Source organism: Thamnophis sirtalis, unplaced genomic scaffold (assembly GCF_051295495.1).
Source record: "Thamnophis sirtalis isolate CommonGarterSnake01/CBP01778 unplaced genomic scaffold, rThaSir2_p1.2 scaffold_5, whole genome shotgun sequence".
In the NCBI taxonomy this organism is placed as follows: domain Eukaryota; kingdom Metazoa; phylum Chordata; class Lepidosauria; order Squamata; family Natricidae; genus Thamnophis; species Thamnophis sirtalis.
In genome coordinates this window covers 2,505,236-2,526,931 of record NW_028261385.1, presented here as the reverse complement: position 1 = coordinate 2,526,931, position 21,696 = coordinate 2,505,236, and the positions used below count along the sequence as shown (strand labels likewise).

The 21,696-nt window shown below is 53.5% G+C and overlaps 2 protein-coding genes across 2 annotated transcripts in view; one reads left to right on the top strand and one right to left on the bottom strand.

Annotated features, from left to right (window-relative positions):
- The first annotated feature begins 3,505 nt into the window (after nt 1-3,505).
- On the top strand, nt 3,506-21,684 carry LOC106550380 (sperm-associated antigen 8-like). Its single transcript, XM_087715232.1, has 8 exons — nt 3,506-4,267; nt 13,615-13,721; nt 13,914-14,163; nt 14,349-14,523; nt 16,769-16,814; nt 19,967-20,084; nt 20,165-20,227; nt 20,483-21,684. Exons 1-8 carry the CDS (start codon nt 4,250-4,252, stop codon nt 20,603-20,605), a joined length of 900 nt encoding a protein of 299 aa, XP_087571358.1. The 5' UTR covers nt 3,506-4,249; the 3' UTR covers nt 20,606-21,684.
- The window catches only part of NPR2 (natriuretic peptide receptor 2), a 38,481-nt gene continuing 38,041 nt past the window's right edge, over nt 21,257-21,696 (bottom strand). Inside the window, exons 21-22 of the mRNA XM_014063602.2 lie at nt 21,461-21,552; nt 21,257-21,356 (exon numbers count right to left, since the gene is read on the bottom strand). Coding sequence (XP_013919077.2) covers nt 21,297-21,356; nt 21,461-21,552 — 152 coding nt within the window. The 3' untranslated portion in view covers nt 21,257-21,296. The remainder of the gene's footprint in view (nt 21,357-21,460; nt 21,553-21,696) is intronic.

Sequence of the window (21,696 nt, the reverse complement as noted above, 5' to 3'; positions counted from 1 at the left end):
GTTGCCAAGGTTGAGAAACACTGGCATAGAAGAACCATAAAAGTCAACCCAAAAGAGGGCGCAGGAGCAGGCCTGTATGAACAGCACATGAGCTGCCCTTTTAAATCGGAATTTCTGCCTTGGGGGTGGGGGGTGGGTGGGAAGGGGACATAAGCGGCCAGCAAGCACATAGCACCGTTTGCACAAAGCACTCTGCACATGTGCCTGCCACTCACTTAAACGGAATGCATACTCGCCCGCTGCTCTCTCACAAGGGAGGACGCACCGGTGCTTGCTGGCCATTCCCACGGCCCGCTTGCAAACCCCTCACGCCTACAGGTTGGGGAGCCTCGTTTCAAATGGGGGTGGGGGAGGCTGCTTTCAGGGGAGGGGGCTGCAGTTCCTGAAGAACCCCCTTCTTGGGTCCTCCAAGATCGCATTATTTCGTCAGTGGGAGAGCAGCTTTGTTAAGATTGTGAAGTGTGGGGAGAAGCCAGGGAAGCCGGTGGCCGCTCAGACGGCTGGGCTCTGGGCCACGGAGTCCCCCCTGCCCTTGCCACGGCGTTCTGGGCCGGCTGCAGTTTCTAAACAGTCTCCAAGGGCAGCCCTGGTAGAGCACATTATAACAATCCATTTGCAAACTGACCAAGGTATGGGGGGATACACGATGCCTTGGTCCAGGAAAGGCTGCCACTGACACACAATTATTATTATTATTATTTATTTGTCTTGTATGCCGCCCACTCCCAAAGGACTCCGGGCGGCTCACAAAAGACAAGGGAAAGAGGGGAACGAGACAAAGACAACATATTAAAAACAAAACCAACATTCACAATTTCCGTGGAGGTAGATGCTTCTCAGCTCCCCCCGGCCTGCTGTAACAGCCAGGACTTGGTGGCTTTGCGGAAGGCCAGGAAGGCAGTAAGGGTCCAGATCTCGACAGGGAGCTCGTTCCAGGGGGCCGGAGCTGCAACAGAGAAGGCTCTCCCCTGGGGGGTCACCAACCGACATTGGCTGGCAGATGGAATCCGGAGGAGACCTAACCTGTGAGATCTTATCGGTCTGTGGGAGGTGATCGGCAGGAGGCGGTCTCTCAGGTACCCAGGTCCGATGCCATGTAGGGCTTTATAGGTAACGACCGGCACCTTGAAGTGGATTCGGAGACTAATGGGTAGCCAGTGCAGCTCACGGAGGATAGGTGTAACGTGGGTGTACCTGGGTGACAAGATAAGGGTGCCAAGCCTTCTTGGCCGGGACTGCCTCCTCCTCCTCCTTTTCCTTCTCCAGCTGTGAGCCTGGAAGGAAACACACACACACACACACCCAGAGTGTGGCCCCAAGCTGCATTATGTGGTCACATTCAGAGCCAAAGAGGAGGATCCTCAACATTGGGGAGAGTCAACAGCTCTACTCAGTCTTGCGAGGGTTGTGCCTGAGCTTCTGTGTCGTCCCCCACCCCACCCCCAGCAAAACCTCTCAAAGTCCTGGGATGCCCTTCAACAGCATCGCTTGTCTGATCCCGGGTTCAAGATGCACTGCTGAGCACCGCTGACTTGTTAGAAGAGAAGGAGAGGATGGATTTTTTAATTTGTGCCGCACTCCGGGCAGGTCGGAGAAAGGATGTGTGACCTCAGATGGACAGGTCACCCCTCGATACAGAGGAATGAAGCAAAGGCGCTGAGAGCCTCAAGCAAGGCTGCCTCTTGCCAGCTCTGGAGGGAGGAGAATCCCCCCCCCACATGCCCTCCTTCCACCCCCACCCCATTTCTTATTTCATTGATCAAATGTAGCAATGCCCCTGCCTGGAAAGAGTCTCCCTAACCCAGTGTTTCTCAACCTTGGCCACTTGAAGACGTCAGGACTTCAACTCCCAGAATTCCCCAGCCAGCGAATGCAGAGGCATTGTTCCAGATTTTACCACAACGTCCCTGAGAACCAAAATCAGCCAAGGGTGTGAGCTCACCTCCCGCCCACCCACCCACCCAGGCATGGGATCCGGTACAAGGTGGACCTGGAAGCTGGGGGGGGGGGGGGGGGCGGCAAGCCAGGCCACCTTCCTTTCCAACAGCCGCCAATCAGGAGCATGGGCTCTGGGTGACCCCAAACCAGGCTTCTCCATGGGCTTTTGCCATAGTTCCTGGGACAATTCTGTGGTTCCTGGCAAATGCACAGCCGGGAGGGGAAAGTGGCATTGGGATATCTCCCCCCCCCCCCCCCCCCCCCCCAGGGATAGCAATAGCAGTTAGACTTATATACCGCTTCATAGGGCTTTCAGCCCTCTCTAAGCGGTTTACAGAGTCAGCATATATTGCCCCCACAGTCTGGGTCCTCATTTCACATAGATAGATAGATAGATAGATAGATAGATAGATAGATAGATAGATAGATAGATAGATAGATAGATAGATAGATGATAGATAGATAGATAGATAGATAGATAGATAGATAGATAGATGATAGATAGATAGATATAGAGAGAGGGAGATATAGAGAGAGGGAGATATAGAGAGAGGGAGGGAGGGAGAGATAGATATAGATAGAGATAGGTAGATAGATGATAGATAAAGATGAATGAATAAATGAATGATAGACAGACAGATAGACAGACATAGATCAATAGGATGATTGATAGATAGATAGATAGATAGATAGATAGATAGATAGATAGATAGATGATAGATAGATAGATAGATAGCAATAGCAGTTAGACTTATATACCGCTTCATAGGGCTTTCAGCCCTCTCTAAGCGGTTTACAGAGTCAGCATATCGCCCCCAACAACAATCCGGGTCCTCATTTTACCCACCTCGGAAGGATGGAAGGCTGAATGAACCTTGAGCCGGTGAGATTAGAACCTCTGAACTGCACATAGCAGTCAGCTGAAGTGGCCTGCAGTACTGCACCCTAACAACTGCGCCACCTCGGCTCTTTTTTTTTTTGTAACATTTTAAATTATGAATTCATTACATAAAAGGTTTGTATTAGATGAAACAAATAGTCAAGAAGGATTTTTATCAATTCAATGACAAACTTGTCTGAAATGGGGAACTCATCTAAAAGTACATGATGTAAAAGCTAACAAGTGCCCCATATATCATAAAAATCGAGACTATACATGCAAAAAAAGAATGTAACTCAGTTCTATTTCACAATCATAATTCTTAATACAAGTACATAAATTTAAAGTGCCGAACGGGGCAAAACCTTGATGAATATAAGGATGGGATGAAGGACGAGGCTTTCCCACACCTGGAGTTCTGCGGGAGAAAGCCAGGCATGTGATGGTGCCCACCTGTGTCTCTGTCTGAGGAGGCTGGCAGCGGGAGGGCAGACCTTTAGATATTACAGGCCTGATCTTTGCAGCCCCACCCTCCACCTTTGATTGGTGAACCCAATTGGGGGCCCCCTAGAACTGCTTGGGCCTCATCCAAAGCTTGTGTCCCAGCAGCCCTGAGAACTTTTGGTGCACGGTCCCCTTCAGCGGAACAGCTTGTGATTCAGATTCAGTAAAAAATTAGCCTCAAAATGAAGTTGGTTCTCACTAGCATCATAGGCGGCCTTCCCTGCCAGCTTCCCACAAGGCAGGGCCAATGGGTCCCCGCCAGGAAGTCCTGTGAGATCCTGAACTGCTGGGGCTGCTGCTGAGGTCATGTGTCTGTGATCGTGCCATTTAGCTACATAGATACTCTGGTCCCAAATTACCGCTGTTAAGTGTTGCCACATAACTCCTTGTGTAGGTGTGGCGGTCACCCATGGCCCAGTGCATAACAAGGCATGCGCAGCTACGCTGAACCACATAGAAAAAAACAAACTCCTAAAGTACAGAACATCCTGATAGTACTCCATAACATCCTGATAGTACAACATAACATCCTGATAGTTCAATCTAGATGTGCCTTACCCAACGACGCCCAGGATTTGACCATATATAGACAGAACTTCCCTGAGCAGTAGATTAGCAATTGTAGTTTGACAGGCTGTCTTTCATCACATGCTGATTGCTCCTCCTGCCTTTGTCCTATCTCAATAAAAGGGGCTTCCAGACCCCCAATCTGGGTCACTCCATCCCGAGAAAACTTGTGTCCTTGTCTTTTCTCCACATTGGCGTTATGGACGAACCACGGGTATTTCGCAGTTAAGTGAGGACTATCTTTAGATAACAGAACATATCATTTTCTTTTTTTAAAAAAAAGTACCATAATGTATCAAGGCTGACAGCACAAAATCTGCACAACTTTGGAGAAAAGACACAATATCTTGATTGGAGACTATGCAACTTTGGCAAAAGGTATTTCTATATACAATAGAAATTTATCAGAATTTAAGCAAGAATGGCAATGCAGATACAAACAATGTGGTTTTCTAAAGTTTTATTATATTAAAAAATAATTTATATGCTGCCTGACTCCCAGCCACTCAGTATGAAAGTTACAAAAAAAACAATGGAACAATGGCAAAAAGGGTGAACCTAGAAGGGGGGGGCTTCGGTGGTCCTTGGGTCTGGGAGCTGTTCAAATTCAAGAGCTGAGGTGGCGCAGTGGTTAAATGCAGCACTGCAGGCTACTTCAGCTGACTGTAGTTCAGCAGTTCGGCTGTTCAAATCTCACCGGCTCAAGGTTGACTCAGCCTTCCATCCTTCCGAGGTGGGTGAAATGAGGACCCAGACTGTGGGGGCCATATGCTGACTCTGTAAACCGCTTAGAGAGGGCTGAAAGCCCTATGAAGCGGTATATAAGTCTAACTGCTATGGCTATTGCTATTTATCTCTCTCTCTCTCTCTCTCTCTCTCTCTCTATCTATATATCTCTATACCTATACCTATCTCTCTCTCTCTCTCTCTCTCTCTCTCTATATATATATATATATATATATGTATATGTATATGTATATGCATATGCATATGCATATGTATATCTATATGTATATCTATATATCTATATCTATATCTCTATTAAAAAGAGCCGAGGTGGCGCAGTGGTTAAATGCAGCACTGCAGGCTACTTCAGCTGACTGCTAGTTCTGCAGTTCGGCTGTTCAAATCTCACCGGCTCAAGGTTGACTCAGCCTTCCATCCTTCCAAGGTGGGTGAAATGAGGACCCAGACTGTGGGGGCGATATGCTGACTCTGTAAACCGCTTAGAGAGGGCTGAAAGCCCTATGAAGCGGTATATAAGTCTAACTGCTATTGGTATTACTAAATTATGGAGGGACGTCACTCCGGAGGGCAGTTGCTTTTGGGCTCCCCACAGTGGCACTGTTGACTCCATGGTGCTCCCTTGTGCCCCAGCTGTCCACTGGCACATGGGGCACAAGGGAGGGCAGACACTCAGCACTTCTCTACACTATTTGGATGGATTTTTACCATTTACTGATAATATACTGGAGATTTCGGTTCTGCACTGAAAGATTAATACTTTTTATCATACTTTTATATCATTTGTTAATGTTATATTGAGCATCCCTTGTCTTTGTAATTCTGTTAAATACTAATATTACTTCTTTTGAATCCATGCCTTTCTTTTAAATAAACATTAAAAGCAAAAGCAACTGCAATGTACGGTGAAACTCCTGGGTGGAATCCAGTAAACAAGTGAATTGAAAGACCGGGTTTGTGTGTTGTGCGAACGGGCTCTGTGGGGAGAGGGGCGGGGCTGGAGTTGCGCGGCTGTATGGGGAGCCCACCTCCCCGTCCCGACTCCCGGCCTGGACTATGTCAGGGTCTCCTGTGCCTGTCGTCACTCGGCTAACCGAGCAGCCCACCGGGACCCCCTTGCTCCGTCCCAGCCCCCGTCTAAATTTAGCTGCTTGGCTCGAGGCTCCGCCGCGGGAGGAAGGACGGCGGGGCGAGGCTCGGCGAGGCTCGGGCAGCGCAGGATGAAAGCCCTTCTTGTTCTCGTGGGGCAGACCGTGCACGGAGCGGCCGCCGGATGGCGCTGCTGCGCTGCGGGGAAAGCGGAACGAGCCCGGCCGGCTCCCCGGGGGAGGGAGGTTCTCCCCCCCTCCCCCTCCGCGCCAGGGGCTCGTCTTGAGCTGCGGGTCTCCGGCGCCTCTGCGCTTTCGGCGGCCACCCTGGAAATGCGGGTGAAGAGATGTCGGAGGTACCACATGGGTCCTCCGTGACCGATCGCCCATAGGGAGCCTGGGTCGGGCCGGAGCCCATGGCTCGCGTGGCTTTTGGATCGGGGCCTCGGGTGGAGGGAGAGAAGCAGGTCTGGAGGCTCCTCTCTCTCTCTCTCTCTCTCACACACACACACACACACACACACACACACACACCCACCCCCTTCTGGCTTGGGTGGGCCCGGCCGTCGGAGGGCGCGAGGACTCCCTTTCGGACGACCCCGGGAGGACACGCCAGCCCTTCCGCCCCGGGCTGCTCGTCAACGGCCTCTCGCTTGGACCGACGGCACCGTGCAGACCCCTCGCCCCGCGACCCGTGCATAAGATGGAGCCAGGTGGTAGATGCACCCAGATGCCAGAAGGCCCTTGCGGGGGCCCCGCACTTCCCCATCCCCGGGGAAGGCAGAGGCTCCGGGAGGGGTGCCGGGGGCGCTGCGGACGTGCAGGTTGCAACGGCAGGGGCGCCTGTTGGCTGCCAATTAGGGGCCGCCCGCCCGCCTGCTGCGCCCGCCCGGCTAAGAATAGCCTCGTCTGCGCTGACGGTCAAGCCCCCTCCGCCAGCCCGCCTCGCGTCACGGAACTAAGCCCGAAGGGGGCGAGCAGCTCCGGCTCAGGGCAGGCTCCGCCGGGCTGCTCCGATTCTCCGGGAGCGGCTGGCAGAAGTGCCGAGCAAGCAGGCCCCATCACTGCTCCGACGGCTGAACGGGCTTCGGTCCCAAGGAAAGGCGGAAAAAGGGTTTCCAGAGTCCTGGTTTTGGAGACCTGCATCGGAGCACCTGAATTGAAGGCGGTGGGCCCTTTGTGAGCTGCTTTCTTTCTGAGCCCCTTAAACCCCGGGCCCTTTCATTCTGGGGGGCCTGCTGCTTCATAGAGGGTCTGGTTCTCCCCTCCAGGGGGTGAGGCACGTGTCCAGAGCCCCAAATGCAGAGGAATGAGTTCAGAGCTGGCCAGGAGTAAAGGGGAACCTTTCAAGGGGGTCTACAGGGTGTAAAAGGCCAGAAGGGTCAACGTGAGGATGTGCCTTGTATAAACCATTGGTGTGACCACATCTGGAAGACTGCACAGGTCCAGGGCCCCACCTCAGAAGGAACATTGTGGAGCTGGAGAAGATTCTTTACAGGGGGGGGGGGTGATGAAGAGATGGGGGACTGGAACAGCTTGCTCGGAGGAAAGGCTGGGGGCTTTGGGCTCTGGGAAGAAGGGGACAGGATAGAAGCAGGGGGGAAAGAAAGAGGAATTATTTTCCCCTTCCAAGATGCTGGAACCAGAGGCCACCCACGGAATGCAATCCTGGAAGAACCAGGACAAAGGAAGAAGAGGGTTTATATATATATATATATATATATAATATTTTTATTACATAGACAACACATACACACAATAAAAAAAACAAAAAAGACCCCCAAAACCCATCATCACATACAGCATGTCCTTTGGTTACAGGTGTTTTAACATTTATCATTCTTATACATTTATTATTTCATTTAATAGGTTATAATATACAGTTTGGGTTGCTTTGTTTACCATCCCTTCCTCCTGTTGTAACACCACCTTATTTTCCCTTTCTTTTCTCCCTCCCTCCCTTCTCTACTTTCTTCCTTCCTGCTCTCCTTTCCCTTCCTTCTTCCTGTACCTTTCTCCTACTCCTGCTCTTCCTCTTCCCCTTCCTACCCTCTCTCCTCCTCTTTCTCTCCTTTCCATCCTCCTCTCCTTACCTTTCTTTTCACCCTCTCTCTCTTCTCTACTTTCTTCCTTCCTCCTCCTCTCCTTCCCCTTCCTTCTTCCCTTACCTCTCCTTTGCTCCTGCTCTTCCTCTTTCCCTTCCTACCTTCTTTCCTCCTCTTTCCCTCCTTTCCCTCCTTCTCTCCTTACCTCTTTCTTTCCACCCTCTCTCCCTTCTCTACTTTCTTCCTTCCTCCTCTCCTTCCCCTTCCTTCTTCCCTTACCTCTCCTTTGCTCCTGCTCTTCCTCTTTCCCTTCCTACCCTCTTTCCTCCTCTTTCCCTCCTTTCCCTCCTTCTCTCCTTACCTCTTTCTTTCCACCCTCTCTCCCTTCTCTACTTTCTTCCTTCCTCCTCTCCTTCCCCTTCCTTCTTCCCTTACCTCTCCTTTGCTCCTGCTCTTCCTCTTTCCCTTCCTACCCTCTTTCCTCCTCTTTCCCTCCTTTCCCTCCTTCTCTCCTTACCTCTTTCTTTCCACCCTCTCTCCCTTCTCTACTTTCTTCCTTCCTCCTCTCCTTCCCCTTCCTTCTTCCCTTACCTCTCCTTTGCTCCTGCTCTTCCTCTTTCCCTTCCTACCCTCTCTCCTTCCTCTTTTCTCCCTTCCATCCTCCTTTCCCTTTCCTTTCTCCCTTCCTCCCTTCTCTACTTTCCTTTGAGGTTCATTGAGAATGCAAAGGTGGTCTGTCCTTCCTGGCTACCCTTGACCACTCTTTTCCTGACCACCCCCACCCCGGTTCTCCTTCACATGAAGTATCCTCCATCCCAAATGTGGCTTTGTAGAAAACAACTGATAACTTGGTCTGGGAGCTTCTAGCAGTAGCTCAGAAGTCAGACTGAAGACTCACCGGGCTTCGTTCTGCCTTAGATTGTCCAGGCTTCCTTGATGGTTGAACTTCACCAGACTCTGGTGGCCTTTGGTCTCTCAGCAGATTATGTTCACGGTCAGCGGTTTGATTGGGAACAGAGGTGGCTTCGCGTGGCCGAGTGCTGTCCCCCATATTACCTTGTGTTACTTCAATATCCCTGAAATTAGGGGCAGAGGACTGCTCTGTCCTCTGATGCTCACCATCTCTTGGGTCAACTTCATATGGGTTGGAAGGCTTCTGGTCATCTCCTACTAGGTCAGTTTGTGTGTGGGTCCTCCATCTCTGGTCAGCAGACTCACGTGATGGCATCCTCCTTGGTCCTTGATCATCTTTAGGGCCAACCTCATAGGTTGGGGCTCTCCTCCTCTGGTTGATCTGCCTTGTACCAGAGTCATGGGATGAAGTTCTTCTTTGGTCCTTCACCTTCTACTGAGCTAGCCTCATAGGTTTGGGTGTGCCTCTGATCCATGTTTCCATCATCAGAATCATGTCTTGAGGTTCTTCTCTGGTGTTCACTCTCTCTGTGGTGAACTCTACGGAATTGGCCAACATCTCTAACCTCAACATTGCTTCTCGTTTGCCCTTCATCTTCTCTTTGAGCAATTTCAATTGCCCAGATTTGGCCATTGCATAGCTTTGTCTCCTCCCTTCTCTTTGTAGAGAGTAGATATAGTTCATACCTTTTTTTAAATGAAAATCATCAGTACTTTTGATCAGTGACGTCATCGAAGTAAACAAACCCACGTGCTGATTACATCACCAGATCATGCCCCCTAAGCGGAAGTGACGTGCACAGCCCCCACCCTCCGGATGTGACGTGCATACCCCTCCTCCCCGGCTGGGGTGTGCATAATTGACCCCACATGGCACAGGTTTCACAAGATCATAACCCTAGCCGGATATATGTGTAATGGCCTAAGCCTATCATGATGAGTAGCCCTAACAGATAAGTTGTTGTGCAATATCCTAACCCTATTTTTCAGATAAGACGTGTTGAAACTTACCCCATCAAGAAAGATGCCAAGACTCTGTGTACATGATTAGTTTAACCCTAGATTAATTCTATGGACATTCAAGGGTGGTGGGAGTCGGGTTGTGAAATAAAAAAAATGTTTTTTATTTGTAATCAATCTCCCAAGGGCTGCATTTAAACCCACTTTTTTCCCTAGAAGGAATTTATTTCTAGGCAATGTTGGTTTTAATTTTTGTTGAGACATGGGGTCTGCATTTAATCATTTTTTCTCTAAAAGGTATTTATTTCTAGGTAGACGTCACTTCCGGAGGGTGGGGGCTGTGCACGTCACTTCCGCTTAGGGGGCATGATCTGGTGACGTAATCAGCACGTGGGTTTGTTTACTTTGATGACGTCACTGATCAAAAGTACTGATAATTTTCATTAAAAAAAGGTATGAACTATATCTACTGTAGAGTATGTCTGGACTCATATATCTGTTGTTTATTCTGGTCATACTCTCTTGGACTATCCAATGGAGAAATCCTATCTGATTGTCTTGGTCTGATGTTTGCTTCTCTTGATTGGAGTTGTTCCCTTTCATCAACTCTTGGATCAATCAGCTGATGCCTTCTCATCTCCCTCTCTCTGGGTTCTGAGTAAGGTAACTGAGGCCTTCTCCTGGCAGTGCCTGGCTGAAGAGGAGCCCTTGGGAGGAGACCATAAACTATGTGTGGTGCAGCAGCCAAAAAGAGCCAAGGCACTCTTCAGCTGCACCAGCAGAGTCATCATGCTGAAGTCACCGGAAGGGAGTCCTGCTTTCTGCTGCTCTTTCAGGTTGTCCTGGGAATACTCTTTGCAGCTCTCCAGCCACAGTACTGGAGGGATGCTGAAGAACAGGAAGGAGTCCAGAGGAAAGCAGCAGAAATGGCCGGGGCCTTCGGGGCTAAATCCTATGAAAAATGAGCAGGTTTAGCCTGAGGAAGAGAAGGCTGAGGGGAGCTGGGACAGCCATCGTCCCATACTTGAAGGGCTGTGGGTGGATCCTGGTTCCTTCAATCTAACTGACCTTCTGGACATTTTCCAAGATCGCCGGCGAGCGACCAGGTAATGTGGCCCTTCATGAGATGGCCAATGGCCAAGGTGGCACAGTGGTTAGGGTGCAGTACTGCAGGCCACTTCAGCTTGCAGTTATCTGCAGTTCAGCGGTTCTAATCTCACCGGCTCAAGGTTGACTCAGCCTTCCATCCTTCCGAGGTGGGTAAAATGAGGACCCAGACTGTGGGGGCAATATATGCTGACTCTGTAAACCGCTTAGAGAGGGCTGAAAGCCCTATGAAGCGGGATATAAGTCTAACTGCTATTGCTATTTATTTATCTGCTGGTTTTGTAATCGTCTCTATTTAAATAGGTATTAATTTGTACACCACCAAATCTTACCAAATCCTCTTGGTTTTCCTTGCAAAGGCATTGAAAAGAAAAGCTCTGGTACTATTACCACAAAGAAGTGAACACATACATAACAATAATTATTCCTAAAGTGGCCACCGAACAGAGCAACATTAATTTAATTTAATTAAGCGCTGTATATCAGATATTAATACAATTGAGAGAGTCCAGGGATATTTCATGAAAAGAGTCCTCCACTCCTCTGCTTGCAACAGAATCCCTGATGCCACCAGGCTTGAAATTTTGGCCTTGGGAAACCTAGAACTACACCACCAAGAGCCGAGGTGGCGCAGTGGGTAGAGTGCAGTACTGCAGGCCACTTCAGCTGACTGCTAGTTCGGCAGTTCGGCGGTTCAAATCTCACCGGCTCAGGGTTGACTCAGCCTTCCATCCTTCCGAGGTGGGTAAAATGAGGACCCGGATTGTTGTTGGGGGCAATATGCTGACTCTGTAAACCGCTTAGAGAGGGCTGAAAGCCCTATGAAGCGGTATATAAGTCTAACTGCTATTGCTATTGCCACCTATGCTCTGATCTAAGCGTGGTACGCGAAATTATCCGCTACAACGTCCTACCTGTGAATGACTACTTCAGTTTCAATCACAATAATACACAAGCACACAATCAATAGAAACTCAAGGTAAATCGCTACAGACTTGATTGCAGAAAATACGACTTCAGCAACAGAGTGGTCCACACCTGGAATGCCCTACCTGACTCTGTTGTTACATTCCCCAACCCCCCATAATTTTAACCTAAGATTGTCTACTGTTGACCTCACCCCATTCCTAAGAGGTCTGTAAGGGGCGTGCATAAGCGCACCAGTGTGCTTACCATCCCTGTCCTACTGTCTCCATTTATTCGTACCTGTTTACTGTGTTCATGTTTATGTTATTTTCTGCATGTTTGACAAACTAAGATAAATAAAATAAACGTAAGTCCTTCCCCTCTGGAGCCCCTCCCCACTCACCTGACCCCTGCCAGGCTGGCTGTGGCTCTATATGCTACTTTTAGAATGGCCAGCCATCCTCGGGGAACTGCAGGCCATTTAGGGAAGCCAGCGAGAGGCCAATGTTGGGCCAAAGAGAGGTGCTGGCTGGTGCTAGCGCTGGCACCAGTGAGAGGATCCAGAATATCTTACTTCAGGAGAAGGAAAGTTGGAGTTGGAGTTTATTCAATTTGTAGGCCGCCCTATTCCCCGAAGGGACTCAGGGCGGCTGAACAAAAGCCAAGGGAGGGGAAATTACAAAAAGTAAGACAGAAACAATCAGACAATACGAACAACTTAAAAGCACAACAGACACAGCAAATTCGAGTGGGAGGGACGACTCAACCCCAGGCTTGCTGGGACAGCCAAGTCTTCCAGACCGTCCAGAAGGCCCGAAGGGTGGAGAGGGTCTGAATCTCCACGGGGAGCTCGTTCCAAAGGGCCGAGCAAGGACCCTCCTTCGCCCCCTAGGACAGCATGCACAAAGACACACACACACAAAAACACATAGCTTCAGCCCTTCTTCCTATTGGATAGAAGTGACCTCTCCCCCCCCCCTGCATGCATGTGTGCGGGCACACACACACAGAGTTAGGGGACAGCCATGGGGCATTTTCCTGCCTCTCTTCCAGGGTCCTGAACTGAAACTCTGCCTGGCAAGCACCTGTTGCAGTGGTGGTGGAGAGCTGGCTCTGAGGGGCAGCTGGGACACATTCTGCAGGCAGCTGTCCAAAGGGCCTCCACCCCCCACCCCCCAGGCTCCCCAATCAGGCACCAGTTTTGAGGGCTGGGCATCCAGGCTGGTGGACAGAGACCCCATGTGGGCATGGGGCAAAGAGGGGGTAGGTCTAGTGGCCCTGGGCAATGTCTGTGTCCTCCCCAGGGATCCTGCTTTGGCCTTCTGGAGTTGCAGCCGCCCAATCTGAGCAGAGGCTGGGATGGCGGCGTTTGGGCCACCTTGGCGGACCACCTCTCCTCCAGGGACCTGGACAAGGTGTGGCCCGTGAGACCCCGGGTGGACTTTTAATCCAACTGCCGCCTTGCCTTTTTTGACCGTATCCTCGCAGCCCCCTTGTGCTGAAGGCAACGGTAGTCATGACCCCCGCCCGAGGCGCGGCAAGAGACACCCGCTGGGCCTCCGCTACTGAGCCAAGGTGGCACAGTGGTTAGAGTGCTGTACTGCAGCCACTTCAGCTGACTGTTATCTGCAGTTCGGCAGTTCAAATCTCACCGGCTCAGGGTTGACTCAGCTTTCCATCCTTCCGAGGTGGGTGAAATGAGGACCCGGATTGTTGTTGCTGACTCTGTAAACCGCTTAGAGAGGGCTGAAAGCCCTATGAAGCGGTATATAAGTCTAACTGCTATTGCTATTCTCGGAGGTCGCCCTGGCCAGCCTGACCGGCGGGGAGGGGGCAAATCCCATCTGCTGTCGGGCAGGGAGGGGGGCTATGACCTCACTCGCTCATCTGCGCCGGCCGGGGGGGGGGGAGAACGGACCCCGCCCACCGCTCCCCTCCTCCTCCTCCTCCTTCTCGTCTTCAGCCAACCAACGGCCGCTCCGCCGCTCGCCCGCTCCCCAGGGCCGCCCGCGCCGGGTTCCGCGTCTCCGTGGAGACCAGCCAAGCGTTGGCCGCGATGGAGGCGGACAGGTGAGCTGGAGCCGCCTCCCCCACCGGCCCTGCCCGCCCGCGGCTTCTGGCTTCGGGAGCGGGGCGGGGGGCTCTCGGTGCCCTGGGCGTTCTGGGCAGGGCGGTGGGTGGCCGGAGCAGCCGAGGCCCCTTCCCGCCTCCCAGCGCCCCACCGACCGCCACCCGCCGCTCTCCCGTCTCTTCCCCTACCAGCCAGGAGGAGCCCCGCGGGATCCCGGCGGAGACGGCCCCCTGTCCTGCGGAGAGGCCGCCGGAGCCCGAGGCAGACCGGCAGGCCGCAGAGACGCACCCGGTGGAGCTGCCGCCCTGCCATGGCGTGCCCGGGCCGTACCTGGGGGAACTGCCGGCCGCCGATCTGGAGCCGCCCCTGCCCTGCGTCCCGGAGGCGCCGAGGGAGCCGCCCGCCCGCGGCCAGTGCCTAATGCACAACTGGCAGGAAGAGGTCAGGACGGCGCCCTCCGCATCCCCAGCGCAGCCCCTGCCTGGCCCGCGTGGGAGGAGCTTCCGAGGGACTCTTCCCCTCCTGCCCTGTAGAGCCAGCGGGGCAGGTGGGACCAAGCTGGGGGGTGGGGTTGGCCCTGTTGGGGGTGGTGGAGCATTCTTTGATTCCATGTTTGCTTCTCCCAGAGAGCCACCAATGATCTGGACCATGTGCCGAGACCCGAGTATGGCACCGAGGGCTTTTTCTACCGGCATGGGCATCCTGGCCTCCTTACCCTTGACTTCCTGGCTGGCATCCCCACGACCACCACGATGAAGGACTCCTATCCTCGCCCCGTGAAAACGGGGCTCCCTGTGCGAGGTGGGCAAGAGGACAGGAGGGGGCCAAGGAGAGGCTCCTGAGGCCTGGAGTGGAGCCCAGGAGGGGCTTAGCGAGCAACATCTGCGCAGGGAGAGGAAGGGGTTCTCTGGGGGGTTGGCTGCCATGCTACTCCAGAGGATTAGCCAGCTGGAGTTCATTCTCCCCACCCTGGCGGCCACTTGTTTCCCACTCACTAGAAAGCCGGGCAGCCCCAATCGGGTAACCAAGGGACGGGGGAGTTTGGCTGCTCCCTTTGGGCCACCGGGCAGGGCCTTCCTTGCTGTGGCTTCCAATCAGGATACAGGCAGCCCTGATGTGCAACTCTTCTTGGCCTTTCCCCCAAAACACCCCCCTGAGCATGTCCGTGGAAGTTCTCGGTCGTCCATCAAGTCCCACAAGGCTTTTTTTCAAAAGGCAACTGGATTTTCTTGGTTTTCCTTTTGAAGATATTTTGCTTCTCATCCAAGAAGCTTCTTCAGTTCTGACTGAATGGTGGAGAACAGAAGGTTTTATATTCCTTGGGGTCCTCTGGTCGTTAGTCCTCTTTCTGAGAGGACTTGGAAGACAGAGATAAACCTCCAAGGGAAAACAAAAAGAAATATCCAGTTACCTTTTGAGAAAGAGCCTTTGAGCCAGCCTCCTGGGCAGCTTCGTTGGTCAATAGGAACTCCTCCCGAAGATGCTTCAAAGAGACAGTTTGGTTTCAATTCCACACTCCCCCTTTTCCCCTCTAAAGCAGTGGTTCCCAAACTTGGCAACTTTTAAGACTTGTGGACTTCAACTCCCAGAATTCTCCAGCCAACTTTAAGACTTGTGGACTTCAACTCCCAGAATTCTCCAGCCAACTTTAAGACTTGTGGACTTCAACTCCCAGAATTCTCCAGCCAACTTTAAGACTTGTGGACTTCAACTCCCAGAATTCTCCAGCCAACTTTAAGACTTGTGGACTTCAACTCCCAGAATTCTCCAGCCAGCTCTGCTGGCTGGAGAATTCTGGGAGTTGAAGTCCACAAGTCTTAAAAGTGGCCAAGTTTGGGAACCACTGCTCTAAAGCATCTAGGGTTTATTTTTGAAATTATGGGTAGTGCTCAACTTATGACCGCTTGTTTTAATGACTGCTCAAAGTTACAACAGCACCTTAAAAAGTGACTGACAGCCGGTGCTCACCTTAGAACTGCTGAAGGGTCCTCGGGGGCCCTGGCACTGCCCTTTGCAACTTCCCCAGACAGCGCCCGGCAAGTGAACTCGGCGGGAAAGGCAGAAGGGGGGGTTGCAAGTCACAATCATGTCACGGCTCTCTTAAGGGTGGATTTTCCACATCCAAGGGGGGGTCATAAGTCGAGGACTACCTGTACTGTAAAACTGTAGAGGGACACGTTGCGACTCATGGCCCGCTGCTCTCCTTCCTTGCAAAAGGTAGATTGTGCCCGACTCCTTCGGGCAGCCGAGCAAAATGGATCACGCCAGGCCCCCACAGCTCATGGAGGGGAAACGGCCATCCTGCTCACGTGAAATTCCCGGGGGGGGGGGAAGTGGGGAGGGGCTAAGAATCAGTTGGCCCGCAGATCAGCTAGAGGGCGTCTCCAGGGCTGGAGCGAGTCCTGGAGGCCCCTGGTGGCAGATCCTTCCGGACTGTGGCTGTGAATGTGCTCCTTTTTTTAAAATGGGGAGGGAGGGTGGCTGCAGGGTGTCCTTGTTTTTAAGACAGGTAGGAGTCACCCAGACTCCCTCTGCGAAGGGGCCGAGGTGGCGCAGTGGTTAGGGTGCAGTACTGCAGGCCACTTCAGCTGACTGTTATCTGTAGTTCAGCAGTTCTAATCTCACCGGCTCAAGGTTGACTCAGCCTTCCATCCTTCCGAGGTGGGTGAAATGAGGACCCAGACTGTGGGGGCGATATGCTGACTCTGTAAACCGCTTAGAGAGGGCTGAAAGCCCTATGAAGCAGTAGATAAGTCTAACTGCTATTGCTATCCCCAAGCCATCTGGGCAGCCACCTAATCCTGCCTCCATAAGCAGAGCCTGCTGGAACCCCCTTCTGGTCCTACCTTGAATTAAAGAGGGTTTGTGGGCCGGTTGTCTCAATTGGGGGCACCAGGGAGTGCTGGTGGGGATGGCTTTCTCCCACCTCCCCCCCCCTTACGGAAGCCTGGGACCCACCTTCCTGTCTCCATTCCTGGGCGAGGTCCTTCTCCAGCCTCCCCATGGATGCTCCCCAACCCCACTTGTCTCCTCCTTCTATCCCCAGGGAAACGAGAGGCCATGATGGAGCATCTCCTGTACCAGAAACACAGGTGAAGAGCATGAGCTTCTCCCCCCCCCCTCCCGCCCGCCACTTAGCACCCAGGCATTGCTGTGGGCCTGTCAAGGTCAAAGAGCTGGGGTGGCGCAGTGGTTAAATGCAGCACTGCAGGCTACTTCAGCTGACTGCAGTTCGGCTGTTCAAATCTCACCGGCTCAGGGTTGACTCAGCCTTCCATCCTTCCGAGGTGGGTAAAATGAGGACCCGGATTGTTGTTGGGGGCAATATGCTGACTCTGTAAACCGCTTAGAGAGGGCTGAAAGCCCCATGAAGCGGTATATAAGTCTAACTGCTATTGCTATTGCTATTGCTATTGCTATTTCTATCTCTCTCTCTCTCTCTCTCTCTCTCTCTCCCTCCCTCCCTCCCTCCCTCCCTCCCTCCCTCCCTCTCTCTCTCTCTCTCTCTCTCTCTCTCTCTCTCTCTATATATATATATATATATATATATATATATATATATATATATATATATATATGTATATCTATATATTTATATATCTATATATCTATATATCTATATATCTATATTAAAAAGAGCCGAAGTGGCGCAGTGGTTAAATGCAGCACTGCAGGCCACTTCAGCTGACTGTTATCTGCAGTTCAGCGGTTCAAATCTCACTGGCTCAAGGTTGACTCAGCCTTCCATCCTTCCGAGGTGGGTGAAATGAGGACCCAGACTGTGGGGGCGATATGCTGACTCTGTAAACCGCTTAGAGTGGCTGAAAGCCCTATGAAGCGGTATATAAGTCTCACTGCTATTGTTAAAGGGCAGTCTCTTTCCTCCAACTGGTCTGGACAGTGAATGAGAGTTGAAAGGGGTCTTCTAGTCCAACCCCCTGCTCAAGCAGGAGATCTTACTCCTTTCAGACACACGGCTCTTAGGAACCTCCAGGCAAGAGGCACCCAAAACCTCTGGAGGGAAGCCCTTCCAATGGTTAATTGTTCCGTTAGGAAGTTTCTCTTTAGTTCCACGTTGCCCCCCTCCTTGGTCAGTCTTCATCTGTTGCTCCTTGTCCTGCCTTCAGGTGGTTTGGGGAGCAGGTTGACCCCCCTCGCCCCTGAGGCAGCCTCACAGGTATTGGAAGGCTGCTATCGTATCCACCCTGGTCCATTAAGGTAAACCTTCCCAATTCTTGCCATCATTCTTCACCTTCAGCTGCCTAAGAGAGTGTCCCCTGGAGCCTCCGGAAGGGGAAGCTGAGGAGCGAGTGGGCAGGGGCCAGCATGAAGTGGTCGGTGCGAGGACTGGGAGCAGAGGGTGCGACTACCCGGGCATTTCTTCCCTTGCGGAAGGGAAGAGCCCAGCTCTTCCAGGGGCCTTTTGCCAGGGAGCTGAGCCACAGCACCAGTGGTGGGTTTCAAAAATTGTTTGAACCTACTCTGTGGGTGTGGCCTCCTTTGTGGGAGTGGCTTGCTGCCCATGTGACCGGATGGGAGTGGCTTGCCGCCCATGTGACCGGATATGAAGATGCCGATGACACTTGCCAGAACCACCTTAAATCCCTCACACACAGCACCGGCATGCATAAGGATAGGATGTAAACTTGTTTTTCAAAAGGCATCTTTGGTTTGTGTTAAAACAACTTCAACACACGCAATGTTCTGATTGCACCACAAGCGCAGTCGTCATCCTTACCTTTCACAGAGGCACCGAGTTTTATAAATAGGAGCATGATAGTGTAGAATAATCCTATCCAAGGACCAGTGGTGGGTTTCAAAAAAATTTTGGAACCTCTTCTGTAGGTGTGGCCTGCTTTCCGGTCCACCGGTGGGACCTCTTCTAACCGGTTCGGTAGATTTGACGAACCGGTTCTACCGAATAGGTGCGAACTGGTAGGAACCCCCCACCTCTGCACAGCACCAACCGTGGAAGGCTCTCCCGTCTTGCCCAAGGACCAGTGGGAGGCCACGTTGCCCAACCCTGGAAGCTGAAAGAGCGACGAAGGAGAGAACCAGGCAGGAAGGGGCCAGAGTGGGATGTGGGGCACGGGACAGCGAAGGTTGGCCAGGCAGAGAGTGGCAGCAGCAGCTGCACGGGGGCACCGGCCAGAGAGAACCATCTGTAAGGCAAGTGGCAGCAGCAGCAGGAGGAGGCCAGAGAAGTGCTGGGGAAAAGGAGGCGGGCTGTTCCACCCACCACCACCACCACCACTCAACTAGGGTTTCCTTGGGTTGAAAGAACCCCAGCAGGCCGATGGCTGCAGAAGTCTCCACTGTGGCCAGCAGACACGCAAGGACACTCCCAGGGGCCCCTGCAGCTGCAGGGAGGCAGCTGATGTCCAGAGCAGGTTGGCAGGTGGAGCCCTGGCAAAGGAATTCACTCCCCCTTCCCTCCTCCCACTGTGGCCTTCCCTGCTGAGAACAAGGGATTCACGCAGGGCCAACCGGGACAGGGACCCTAGGGCTGGAAGAAGCTCCCTTCAGCACTGCTGCTGTTGCTGCTCTCGGGACTTTCCTTGCCCTTCTCGCCCGACCAGTCGGCAGGGATGGGCACGGTGGCACGAAGCCACCGGAGCTGTGCCAGCCCTTTCCTGTGCCTGGAGGAGCTCCCACCCCTTCAGTCGTGGCGATTGGACAGCAGAGGAGGCGGCCGAGTTAGAGCCTGGCCAAAGAGCCCGATCAATGTTTGCCGTGTTGCTCCCAACCGTTTACACACGCCGGGAGTGGCCTCCTTTGAGGCTGGCACACAGGGCTCCCGCAAGGAATGCTCCGGCAGTGCCAAAGCCCGCTTTCTTCGGGAAACCAATGAAAGGACCCCGCAGGTTTTTGGGTGCTCTCGTTTATTCATAAAAGACTTTGGAAAAAAATGATCCTCGCCCTTCTGCTCTCCGTCTAGAAAATGAACGTATAAAACCTTTCCGGGAGGAGGTTTCTACGGGCTGCAGTGACCCCCACCAGCCTTCCTTACCCCAACTGCTGGTGACAACCCCCCCCCCCAAAATTCCCTGGGTTCAGTGCCGTTGATGGTGCTGGAGATCTCACGCCTCGCTTGACAAGGGAAGCCCTCTGGTCCCTGAGGTGGCTTCTGCCCCCTGGGGGGGGGAGGGGGCAAGAGAGCCATCTTGCAACCAGCCCCCCTGCCCCCCCCGCTTCTGCCAGTGCAGCTCTTGACTCAACTGCCGTTGTCACTGTTGGTTTGCAGCACCAGCCTCTTGGCGGGCGACACCCACCCTCCGCCTGAGCCCATGGAGTCCCTCTCCATCACCCACCGGGACTACAGGCAGGAGGGCTTCCATTCTGCCCCCCTGCCCCCCACCCAGGTAAGGGCCCCTGCTGGCTAGAATAGCAGCCCCCCCTCCCCTCCTGTGCTTCCTCCTCATGGCTTCCTCTCCCCTTGCAGCCCCACGACTATCGGCTGGAGCAACCACAGACCTTCTGGCTTGAACATGCCCGGGAGGTGCCGGTGAGTGCCACCCTCTCCAATCTGTTGTTGCCATGCCCTTCTGCCTCCCCCCCCCCCATGAGGCTCGTCCTTGAGAGGCTGTGAAGGACACGGCGGGCGGGCGGGCGGGCAGCCCGGGCACCTGTTGTTCCAGCAGGGAGAGTTTGTCCTGGCCGGGCGGCTTGAACTCAGCCACGAGGACGGGTGACCCATGCCAGAAGGGCAGCTCCACCCACCCGGCTGCTCTTCAGCCTTTTTTACCCCCCTCCTGCACAGGGCACCTCCAGCATCCGGACTGGCGACACCCCTTTCAGGAAGTGTGCGACGTTCACCACCCCCCTCCCGGAATGCCTCGACCAGCCGTCGCTGTACAGCCCAGAAAACTGCCCCAACCTTTGAACACTTCCTTGCCGCCCCCCTGGCCCATTGGGAAAAGTACCAAGCTCATGCAGGCCGAGGGGGGGATGGAGAGACCCTTCCTCAAAGTGTTGGTTTCCCTGTGAAATTCCTGCAAGAGCTGAAGGCCCAACCCCCAAAGCCGTTTCCAGGAAGTTCCCTTGCGCCGCCGCACCACCACCACCACCACCAAAGCATCCGGGGCTGGAGAGAGCCTTTGCCATCCCTTCTCCTGCTAAATGGAGGAGGGGGCTGTTCTCCCTCTTTCCATTCGGACAAAACTGCTTGCCTGGTTCCTGAATTTGCAACCAAAGCGGGGGAATGAGCAGCAGGGCTGAAGGGCTGGCTCAGCCGGCTGAGCCGGGGCGCGGTGCATCGAATGGGTCCAGGAGGCCCCAGTGGGCAAAGGGCATCTGCAGTTGGGTCGGCAGGTGTGTTCCTGCTGCCCAGGTGTCACAGGCCAGGCGGGGGAAGACCCCTCGGTGTCCAGGGCAGCAAGAGCCCACCTTGGCTGCTCCAGGCATAGCGCTGCCTCCCCTGGCGCAAAGCCCTCCTGGCCTGCAGGCTGGCTGCCTGGTGCCCTCCCTCGCTGCTCCAAGGCAGGGCAGACCCACCACCCGTCCGTCCGTCCGTTTGTTCGTTTGTGGGAGCAGGTGCTCCTGCTGGGTCCCCGCAGAGGGAGCCCCCCTCCCCCTCAGATGACAGCCGTCTTCTCTTCGCCCAGCAGCCAGTAGGTCCTCATCTTCCCTTTGCCCTGCCGGAAAGCAGACGCCTGCGTGAGGGGCCTCCTGCCCCCTTTTATGACAATGCAGCCCACCCCTCGGAGCAGGGAAAGGGCAGCCCCTTCCCCACACCCACCTTCATCTCCACGTCCCCCCGGAGCTCCAGCAGAAAGCAGCCAAACTCGTCCAGGATCTCCTTGGTGGCTGCCGAGATGTGGATCTTCAAGGCTGGAAGGGAGGGGGGCAGGAGAGTGAATGCCCCCCCAGGGTCCCCTTCCCAAAGAGCCCAGCAGCAGCGCACTTGGGGGTCTTGGGGCCCACAGCAGTGACAGAGACCGCAATAAAGTTGATTAGACTAAACTAGGGAGGCTT